The 11,821-nt window shown below is 40.3% G+C and overlaps 1 protein-coding gene and 1 long non-coding RNA gene across 2 annotated transcripts; one reads left to right on the plus strand and one right to left on the minus strand.

Moving 5' to 3' along the window:
- Positions 1 to 253: 253 nt before the first annotated feature.
- On the plus strand, positions 254 to 766 carry LOC116408260 (vomeronasal type-2 receptor 26-like; the record flags this gene model as incomplete). The annotated part of the gene is made up of 1 exon (XM_031895068.1): positions 254 to 766. A coding segment is annotated over one exon (513 nt), but the record flags the coding sequence as incomplete, so codon positions are not given.
- A 6,626-nt stretch (positions 767 to 7,392) lies between these two features.
- Positions 7,393 to 10,678, minus strand: LOC101734240. The gene is made up of 4 exons (XR_001923930.2): positions 10,347 to 10,678; positions 8,562 to 8,631; positions 8,438 to 8,473; positions 7,393 to 7,679 (listed from the first exon to the last, which is right to left on the minus strand). It is a non-coding gene; the product is annotated as an uncharacterized LOC101734240 (long non-coding RNA).
- Between the last annotated feature and the right edge of the window lie 1,143 nt (positions 10,679 to 11,821).

The following is an 11,821-nucleotide window of genomic DNA, read 5'->3' on the forward strand; positions in this document are numbered from 1 at the left end:
AACATTGTTCTTACTCACAATATTAGTATTACATGCTGACAGATTTATTTTTTTTCTTGCAGATATGGATAATTGTCTAAAATGTGGGGACTATAAATGGCCCAACCCAGAGAAAACTGTGTGTATTGAGAAGCAACTTCAGTTTCTCTCATTTGATGATCCCCTAACTCTAATCTTTATTATCTCATCTGTAATCCTTTTTGTAATAGCAGCAGTTATACTGGGAATCTTTATTTCATTCCGAGACACCCCAGTAGTGAGAGCCAATAATCACACTCTGAGCTTTATTCTCCTTGTCTCCATCAAGCTGAGCTTCCTCTCTGTGTTTCTGTTCCTCGGTCGCCCTGTGGATATAACCTGCATGCTCCGGCAAACCTCCTTTGGGATCACCTTCTCCATAGCTGTGTCTTGTGTCCTGGCCAAGACTCTCATGGTTTGCTTTGCTTTTAAAGCCACCAAGCCTGGGAGTCCCTGGAGAAAATGGGTTGGAGTCAAGGTGGCCTACTGTATTGTTCTTTCTTGTTCAATTATCCAAATACTAATTAGTGTTATCTGGTTGACCATTTCTCCCCCATTCTTGGAGCTAAACTTTCTTTTTGAACCTGGACAAATCATCATTCAGTGCAATGAGGGCTCAGTAGTTGCCTTCTATATTGTCCTCTCCTACATGGGACTGTTGGCATCTGTGAGCTTCATTGTAGCTTTCTTGGCTCGGAGCTTACCGGACAGTTTTAATGAGGCCAAGTACATCACTTTCAGCATGCTGCTCTTCTGCAGTGTTTGGATCACAATGATCCCGGCCTATCTGAGCACCAAAGGCAAATACATGGTGGCAGTGGAAATATTTGCCATCATCTCTTCATCCTGTGGCCTTCTCTTCTGTATATTCCTACCCAAATGTTACATTATTTTATTCAAACCAGAGATGAACTCAAAACAATATTTATTGGGAAATAATAGATAATCATAATAAGTAATTGTTGAGTATTTTATGATATTTGTACATTATGTGTAATTGTTTTTTTTTAATTTCTAACTATTTGCTAGAGGATACAATGCATATTTAGCTGAAACAGAACTGCCTATATGTTATTGTTATCCAACATCATGTATCAACAAATTTGATTACAAAATGGAATCTAATAGGAAAATTATTAAACCATTACAAGTGAACTTTGATCAGGCAAGTCACTAGTTTGGGTCTCACATTGAACAAACATCAGGATATGATCATTAGCTGACCGGATCTGCCATACATATGTAGGGAACTTGTAAATTGTGCCTTTTCCCACTCTGTGGTCCCCTAGTTATCTGGACAGCTATGAAGGGTCCTAAATGTAATAGAAAGTAAGTCCCTGTTCCTGGGTCATAGCATGACCTTTTGCAGTTCCACAGTTTGGCCATAAGGTGGCACTGTGGTAATAAAAGGCTGAGCAGCCATGAGGCTGGAGGCCATTTTGTGAAGTCTCTGCCTGAACAAGCAGGCATAGAGATACTGTGGAATCTTGGAATAGGTAGGGTCAGAAAGAATAGGCAGCTCCTGTTATAGGTCACACTAAGGGGCAGATTCATGAAATCACGAGTTCGAATCCCAAATAGGATAAATTCAGATTGGATACGAAAATTTCTGAAGATTGCAAATATCATGAAAATGCTTACGAAAAAATCGTATTACCGTGTTTCCCCGAAAATAAGACACTGTCTTATATTTTTTTAAGCTCCAAAATATGCACTAGGTCTTATTTTCAGGGGATGTCTTATTTTTCCATAAAGACGAATACAGTACACATTTATTCCATCGTTTGGGCGAGATTTATCGCCCAGCCCTAGGTGGGTGTCTTATTTTCGGGGGGTGCCTTATTTTCCGAGGGGGGTGAAAAATCGGGGGGTGCCTTACTTTCGGAGGATGTCCTATTTTCGGGGAAACAGGGTAGTCACCATCCGTATTGGCGATCCGAAAGTCACAAAATTTTCGTACCGAACGATTGTAAACAGCAGGAGGATACCGAGCATTCGTGTCGTGCCCCTAGGTGTCAAAGACAGGCAGGGCTATTTAGTGAGCAGCATTTTGGCTCCGACCAGGAATTGTAGAGGGATTATAATCCCGGGTATAATACTGCCCAGAGTAGGGGTAACAGTGTAGAGACCTAGGGTTAGATAGTGATCCCCCAGGTTCCACTGGAAGCATATACCTGAAAGCTGGGAGTTAACCCATTGTGCCCTGCAGCTAAAGGGTTATTGTGACTATTCCTTGTAAGTACTGCCTATTCTGTGAGATGCTACTACCTACTTATTCTGTGCTGTAATTACTCCTAAGTGGCTGTGTAAATAAACAGTTCATGGTTTCAAGGTTAAGAATCACCGGTGCCCATTTATTGAAAGATACAACACATATTTACCTGGCCTCCATATTAAGCGAGGGCTCACCCCTGAAGGATACAGTCTCATCCTGGGTAAAATACGGTGTAGCTTGTGGTAATAGAAGGGCAAATTTACTATAAGCTTACGGAAAATGAATAAGGAAATGAATTGATTAAATTATAGTTTGGTAAAGTAAAATTGAATGTGATAATCACACAAGTTCATGCATCCCTATTATGTATGTAATGTAATTGCACAGATAACAACAGGGTTAGAGATATATTAATGGGCAGTGAATATCAGGACACACATAAACACTTCCACCTTATCTAAAGAGCATTAGTTTTGCTCTTAGAGAACATTTTATTTGATTATGCAGCTATCTAACTACAGATAAAGGATCTAATTCATTTTGCATGGATTTCAAGCAGAGCCAATCAGCTGAGAATGATAATCTGGCAGCCATATGGGTCCCTGCAGTACTGACCTGGGTGGGTCCCCTCACCAAGCCTGAGTATGAATACAAATACATTCAGGGTGGAGATATCATCATTGGAGGAGGTTTCTCTGTTGAAGTGGTACTGCTCCCCCATTTCCAAGGCATCATAAGCAATAGTCACTTCATATAACTTTATGTCTAAATGAGCCAAACATTGGCATTCTATGTCCAGCAGCTAGATTGTACCAAGGGTTGTGCCTATTTACACTAATAAAGCCCCATGCCCCTGAAGGTGCCCACAGTAGCTCTCCATCTTTTGCCCAGCTACTGCACATGCTCAGTCTGACTTGAGCTTAAGGATGTTTTTAAATATTGTAATAAGAATGTACCTGAAGAAGAAGAAGAAGGGGTTACCTGGAGTAATAATACTTGTAGTTCCAGGATTGATTTTGTTTTCTCCTCCCATCAGGAAGATCCTATTGAATTTACATTCAATTTTAACTTTTAACTAATGTGATCTCGGACCATAAATTATTAATTTTTAAAGTTGATTTTAATAACAACAGGTCTAGAGGAAAATCTGCCTGAAAATTGAATACTTGCCTTTTAGATGATCCACAAGTTGTGAAAGATTTTGTTTTATAAGAAACATAGATATCAGTAGTGTCTTTTTAGTTCTGTCTGTACATGGTGGGGGGGAAAAGAAAATTAAAAAGTTGTTTATTAAAGTGGGAGTTGAGAGGCCAAGGGAAAAAGAGATTTGTATAATGTTTTTAATTGTCAGTTGCAAACTCTATATAGACTTAAAAAGGATGATATTGAGGTTAAAAGGCTTGTTGCTATTGATTCAAGTTTCAAGTTTTCAAGTTTTATTGTCATGATGCTGGGGTCAGAGAGGATCCGCTGCATCTTCCCCCTACAGCGCTGTCTGTACAGGTCCTGCAATTCAGTCCTTGGGATGCGCTGTGCTGATCTCACCCCCCCTGCAGAGCTTTGCCAAAGCATTACAGCTGCCATACCAGGGGGTGATACAGCTGGACAGAATACTCTCAATGGTGCATCAATAGAAGTTTGTGAGTATTCTGGGGTCCATGCTGAACCTCCTCAGGAGGCACCACAGAAAGAAGAGCCGCTGTCTTGCAGCTTTTGTGATCCCAACATAGTGAGATCAACTCAGATCCCCATTGATATTGATGCCCAGGAATCTGAAGCAGCTGACTCTCTCCCCCTCTGCTCCCTCAGTGTGAATGGGGGTATGGCCTCCTCCCTGCAGTCTCCTGTAACCCACAATGAGCTCCTTAGTTTTGCTGATGTTGAGCAGCAGGTTGTTGTCCCGGTACCATGATGTCAGGGCTCTCACCTCTGCCCTGTAGGCCAACTCATCCCCATTAGAAATGCAGCCGATGATGGTGGGGCCGTCTGCAAATTTGATGATAGTATTGGAGCTGTGTGTTGCTGTACAGTCGTGGGTGAACAGGGGGTACAGCAGGGGGCTGAGCACACATCCCTGGGGGGTACCGGTGCTAAGTGTCAGTGTGGATGAGGTGATGTTGCCGAACCACCTGAGGTCTGTTTGTCAGGAAGTCCAGGATCCAGCTGCACAGGGAGGAACCGATGTTCAGGTCACGAAGTTTCATGACAAGTCTGGATGGTACGATGGTGTTGAAAGCGGAGCTGTAGTCAATGAACAACATCAGCATGTATGTGTTTCTCTGGTCCAGGTGGGAGAGGGCAGTGTGAAGTGCAATTGCTATGGCATCGTCTGTAGATCTATTTGGCCTGTAGGCAAACTGGAGGGGATCAAGTGAAGCAGGGAGTAAAAATATGATGTGAGCCTTGACTATACTCTCAAAGCCCTTCATGGCAATGGAGGTGAGTGCTACTGGGCGATAGTCATTTAGGCAGCTCACATTCATTTTCTTAGGGACAGGGATGATGGTGGTCCTCTTAAAACATGTTGGGGGAGGGGCGTGGCTTGCCTTGGAGTTGAATGGCTGCTTAGGCTGAGAGCTCCGTGTGAGACCAGACCCGCCAGCTAAATAGAGCATCAGGAGACATGGGGAAACAAAGTAAAAGCAGATCGGAGAGAGAGAAGACCCCAAATAAAAAACAACAACCTTCCCAAAGCGATATTGCTCCGTTGTTCTTGAAAAGAAAATCGGAGCGCTCAGAATCCAAGATGGCGCCCACCAGAGATACGAGGGAGGAGGAAGCCGAATCAAATATAGAGTGCTCCGAACAGGAGAGTGAAACAGAGGAGGGAATAGACCTCCAAACCTATATGGCTAGCTTACCCTCAAAAACGGACATTAAAGACATGCTCCGGGAGGTCACTGATACCATTAAAGAAGAAATACAGGACCTAAAAAAAGACATGATTTCCCTAGCTGCGCGCACTGATGACCTAGAAAACAGCTTAAGTAAGTGCACAAACAATCAAAAAGTGATATATAATCATATACAGCAGCAAGATAGTATAATTCAAGATCTCCAAAGACAGTTGGAAGATCAAGAGAACAGGAGCAGGAGGAGCAATATAAGGGTGCGGGGAATACCTGAAAAGGTCCCTAATGAAGAAATCCACTCTGCCTTACTGCAATTGTTTAATAGAATATTAAACAGAGACCCTAACACAGAAATCATAATAGAAAGGGCACACAGGGTCCAGAAACTGAAGGCCACCCCTTTAAATGCTCCACGTGACATTTTGTGCTGCCTGCATAGCTTTTCATTAAAAGAAGAGATACTGATAAAATCTAAAGAGGTAAATAATCTTACTTATGAGGACTGTGCTATAAAACTGTTCCAAGACCTCTCCAGAACTACATTGGCCAAAAGGAAAATTCTAAAACCACTCACAGATATGCTCAGAGAAAAGAACATACCTTACAGATGGGGATATCCTTTTGCACTTACTGTAATCAAGGACGGAACAACAGCAGTGATACGCATTCCCATGGATACAGAAAACTTTTTTAGCAAGCTACATCTACCAGCTGTGGATTTACCTGGATGGCTGCCGGATCCAGCAAAAATACCCAAAATATCATTTGCCACTCAAAATGATTGGACTTTAGCACCCACTCCGAAGAGACTACCACGGACACCCAGAACACCCAGGGAAAAATCAAGATCCTCTCTTAACTGAACTAATTTGACTTGAGACCAATAAGCATTGTACTGTAAGCATCCTAAATAATAACTTAGACTACACAGTCAACCAAAACTGGGAAAGCACTAACCACAACGATCAGCACAAACAAGACAACATTCTTTCCTATATGGCGAACTGATGAAACAAGCAAGTATTATTTCATCAATGGTTAAGAGTCTTAATATAATTGAAATTTTTTTTTCCATGATCACTGACTTTATAATAATAACAGAAAGCTAAGGTTAAAATTCTAATGACACAGCTTACATAGCTTAATATGCGTACAATGCTTTCATTTTCTCTTCTTTTATATGTTATACTAGTGTTATGTATATCATTTGAAATATTTGAAATTTTACAAAGTTTATATTGTGTAATGTTTTCTCCTTTCTGATCAAAGAGGACCAAAACTCCTCTGTTAGAAGTTAATGAAAGAGGTAATCCCCTATCTCCTGTATAAATATGATAAGTAATATTTACAGGGCAGGGCGGGTCTGGGACACCAGGGGACGACATGAGGTACAGAAACAATCTTAATCCTCTCCAACCAACCTTGCTTCCCCACACAAATGGTGCAGGTCACCTATGTCGCTCTCAAACCATCCCAGCAAAGGGGTCCCACCCCTGTAAGTCTACTGCAACAAAATGTTTACACCCTACCCTTGATCCCCAGTTTTTCCAAGAGTTACAAAGCTGATACCCCCCTGTTCTTCCCTGTCCCGTTCATGCAGGCTACCAACAAGTATTACAAAATTCATTATATAAATCCAAAACAGCAGGTTACACTCCCACCTCAGAATGGCTGACCAAACAAATATGGAATGCTGTGTTCTCTCTTATAATGTTAATGGGATAAATGAGCCTGTTAAAAGAGCTCAAATTCTTCATGAGTGTAAAAAAAGTAAAGCCATGATAGTAATGCTTCAGGAGACCCATTTTAAAGAAAATAATTACCCACATTTATCACTCAGGACATATCCCCAGGTGTACATGAGTAATAACCCTACTAAGAAAGCTACAGGAATACTTACCTTAATTCATAAGGATCTCCCCTTCAAACATCTGGACACTCTATCCGATAAGGAAGGGAGATATATCCTTATTAAGGGAATTTTGGTAGATCAAATATGTAAAATTGCAAATGTATATGTACCTAATACGGGTCAAACCCAATTTCTGAAATACTTTCTGAAAACTCTAGAAAACTTTAGCAAGGGGTCGATAATATTGGGAGGTGATTTCAATATGGCTCTTAACCCCCTGACAGACACTTCCTCTAAAAGAAGTAATATATCTTACAAAGGCCTTAAAGAAATAAAAAAACTCTTTGCAGAAATGCAGTTAATTGACGTTTGGAGAGCTATAAATCCCAAAAAAAGAGACTTCACACATTTTTCTAAAACTTTTTCAGTTTATTCAAGAATAGATTATATTTACACATCCCAAAGATGGCTACATTTATTTAATTTAGCAGATATAGGAAACTTCCACCTTTCAGACCATGCACCAGTTAGAATAAAATTTAAAATCCCCCAGACCTCCAAACAAGAATTTACTTGGCGGTTAAACGAAACCATGCTTCATAGAGAAGATATCAGAAAAAAAATCCAATTATGGATATCCCAAATAATCCAGGAAAATTCTTTAGACAACATCAATCAGGCAACAGTCTGGGAAACCTTGAAGTGTGTGTTAAGGGGTCATCTGATAGCACTTGGAAGTAAACTAAAGAAAGAAAAGGACAAAGAAATTAGTAAGATAATTAGCAATATAGCATCTCTAGAGCAGACCCACAAGGAAACTTTAGCAAAAAATACTTTGCTTACATTAGAAAACAAAAGGATCAACTGAAAACTTTACTTAACGAAAAGGTACGAAAATCATATATGAGAATCAAACAGCGATATTACGAATTGGGGGACAAGTGCAATAAACACTTTGCACAAACCCTAAAAAAAATGCAACCAATTACCCAAATTACCTCAATAAAAACTAACAAAGATACTTTAATAAGTGATACTAAAGGTATCGCCAGCTCTTTTCAAGAATATTATCAATCTCTTTACAAAATAAGGTTATCTAAAACACCTATAGAATCTATAGAAAAAATAGATAAATTTATTGAAGAAGTAAACCTTCAAAAATTGACACCTGATCAGTCTCAGATGATTGATTCTCTTTGACAGAAATTGAAAAATGTATAGACTCACTCTCACCAGGGAAGAGCCCAGGCCCAGACGGATTCTCAGCAATATTTTATAAAACTTTTAAAGAAACTCTTTCCCCCCTTCTACTAAAATACTTTAATTCAATCTCAAAAACCAGTGGTTTTCATCCTCAAGCCCAAGAGGCCCACATTACCATAATACCTAAACCAGGAAAAGATCCTCAATTATGCTCTAGTTATAGACCCATATCCCTAATTAACATAGATTTAAAAATGTACGCAAAAATTATAGGAAATAGAATTAAACAACACTTACCCGAATTGATTCACACAGACCAGGCTGGATTCATTCCTAAAAGGGAAGGAAAAGAAAATACAGCAAAGGTGATTTCTTTGATAAGGTATGCACAACAAAAACATATTCCATCCTTGATACTTACCACTGACGCAGAGAAAGCCTTTGACAGGGTATCTTGGGAATTCTTAGATAGGACATTAGCTGGTATAGGCCTAGGACAAATAACCAGACAAAGAATATTAGCTTTATATGAAAAACCCACAGCTAGAATTAGAGTCAATGGAACCCTCTCTCCCAAAGTACAAATCTTTAACGGAACCAGACAAGGCTGCCCCCTATCACCCACTCTATTCATACTAGTTATGGAAACTCTTCTAGCATGAATCAGAAACTGTCCAGACATTTCTGGTATCATTGTAGCCTCAAAAGAATATAAATGTGCCGCTTTTGCTGATGACCTACTGCTCTTTATCACCAAACCAACCATATCCCTTCCCAATGTTATCTCCCTTATGAAAAACTATGGCAACTTATCAAACTTCAAAGTCAACTATACTAAATCTGAAATACTAAACATTAACATTCCAAATAAGGCCATGTCCAATCTAAAACAAAACTTCCCATTTAAATGGGCAGACCCAAGCATTAAATACCTTGGTATCAAAATACAACCAGATACAGAAAAAGCCTATTCTGACAACTATCTCCCGTTAATTACATCTCTGCAGAAGACTATAGGTAATTGCGGAAAACTGCAACTCTCATGGTTTGGTAGGATACAAGCGGTAAAAATGATGCTTATGCCCAGACTATTATACTTATTCCAGGTTTTACCGATCCATATCCCCCACTCCTTTTTCACTTCAATAAAATCCCTCTTTACCAGATTTATTTGGAACGGGAAAAACCCTAGATTAAAATATAGACAATTGATTTTAGAAAAAGGAGGAAGAGGTTTACCCGATGCCTACAGCTACTACATCGCTATACACCTGGCTAGAATTCTTAACTGGGTGTCAGGGGAAAAAAGAAAAGACTGGTGTATACTAGAACAATCATTCTCCCCAATCCCTCTAGAAAACATCATGTGGGCAGAACAAGATACCTATTCATGTGAAACTAAGCAGCATCCGCTAATACAAGCAACATTAAATGTATGGAAAAGGAATAAGGAAACTTATATGGTAACAAGCTCCCCTCACATTCTACAGCCACTTATCAAAAACCCAAACTTTCCCCCAGGTCTAGAAAAAGGATCATTTGACAGATGGTCAGTATGGGAAAACAGACAGACTAGAATTAGTGATTTCCTCAAGGATAATAAAATGATCCCCATGGCTGACATCCAGAAAAGATGGGGCAAACATCCAAGAGATATTTGGAATTATAATCAACTCCACCACTATATACAAACCAACAATTCCAAATATTGGAACAGACCCTTAACATTCTGGGAACGTTTAGTTACCGAACCACAATTACTGGATAAACCCTTATCCAAATTATACAAATTACTAATAAACGCCACACCTCCACCGTCTAGATCATTCTGCCTAGCTTGGGAAAAGGAACTAGATATAACACTATCAGACAAAGCTTGGGCAAGAATATTCAAAACTATGTACAAAACTTCGAGAGCTTCCAGAACCAACGAATCCGTATACAAATTGGTCACAAGGTGGCATTACACGCCAGAAAAATTAAAAAAAATGTTTCCCAATAGCTCCGATATTTGCTGGAAATGCAATAGCCACATAGGCACCCATACTCATATTTGGCTTAAATGCCCCGAGCTTAAACAATACTGGACAGAGGTACTGGGAGCAATTAATCAAGTTACAGACTTTAAGTTTACCATTGAGGAGGCAGCCCCACTTCTATTAAATATCTACCCCCAAAAAAATGTTTCGGTAACAGATCCTCTTACCCTTCACCTTCTCCAATCAGCAAAGGCCCTCATACCCAGAAAATGGAAATCCACGGAAGCCCCTACTTTCATGGAATGGCTAAACAATATAAATGAAATAAGACAATTAGAAGAAATATCACTCATGATCCATAACAAAAGTCCACTCTACTGGAAAATATGGACCCCATGGCTAAACTACACAAAATCTCTATAACACTTGATTAACTCACAGTCATTCATGTTAGCAACCCATCCTACTACAGTTTATATGTTCTCTTTGTATACATGTTAAAACCTAGCAATGACTTGCTGATAGCTAATGCCTGATACTTAAATTGTTAAAATGTGATAAAATGTATAAGAAAATGTTCCCTATCCCTCCCCCCCTTCCCCTCTTCCTTTCTGTACCCTTCCCCATACCCTTCCCCATACATGCAAAATTCAAAAATAAAGAATTGACAAAAAAAAAAACATGTTGGGATAGCAGACTGGAGCAGGGAAAGTTTAAAAATATCTGTGAAGACATCTGCTAGCTCATGGGCGCAGGCTTTGAAAACACGACCTGGAATGTTATCTGGTCCAGGAGCTTTCCGTGTGTTTACTTTTCTGAAGTGTTTACACACGTCTGCCTGAGATATCTGATAAGGGCGACCGTCCTCTTCCAACAAAAGCTCCTGAGATAGGTGTTTATCAAAGCGTGCATAGAAGGTGTTCATCTCATCAGGTAGAGAAGCAGTTACCCCCCCCCCACTCTGCAGCTCTTTCCTTTGTAGTCTGTGATGGTCTTCAGTCCACTCCACATGTTCCTGATGTTAGAGTTGCCATAGCAGGACTCCACCTTTTATCTGTACTGTCCCTTAGCTGTTTTTATTGCTTTTGTTCTGTCCTCACATGTTAGGGCTCTGGCACACGGGGAGATTAGTCGCCCGCGACAAATCTCCCTGTTCGCGGGTGACTAATCTCCCCGAGTTGCCATCCCCCTGCCATCCCACGCGGCGGCGCGATTTCAGAAAATCGCCAAAAATGCAACTTCGGTGATTTGACGAAATTGCCTGCGCAGCATGTGCCATCCCACCGGCGACTTACATTTTCGCTGGTGGGATGGCAACTCGGGGAGATTAGTCGCACGTGAACAGGGAGATTTGTCGCGGGCGACTAATCTCCCCGTGTGCCAGAGCCCTTACCCTGAGGCAGTGAGTAGCTTGACATACAGCTAAACCTTCCCACACTCCAATAAAGAGACAAAGGGTTAAATGTGTAGAACTTTACTGGGTGATTGTGGAAATAAGTGGTGAAACTGTAACACAAATGAAATAAAGCACAATGAGTACATGGGGAATACACTAACACAAAAACAGCTGCAACATATACATCAATTCTGGATCAGATTATACGCCACAGTGTCTCTGAGGAGCTGGCAGCTTTTTAATGGTGGCTCAGTCCAGTTTTTATGACCATAATGCTTACCAGCGATGCTACCATGAAGGAGAAGA

The sequence above is a fragment of the Xenopus tropicalis genome, chromosome 1, assembly GCF_000004195.4.
Source record: "Xenopus tropicalis strain Nigerian chromosome 1, UCB_Xtro_10.0, whole genome shotgun sequence".
NCBI lineage: Eukaryota > Metazoa > Chordata > Amphibia > Anura > Pipidae > Xenopus > Xenopus tropicalis.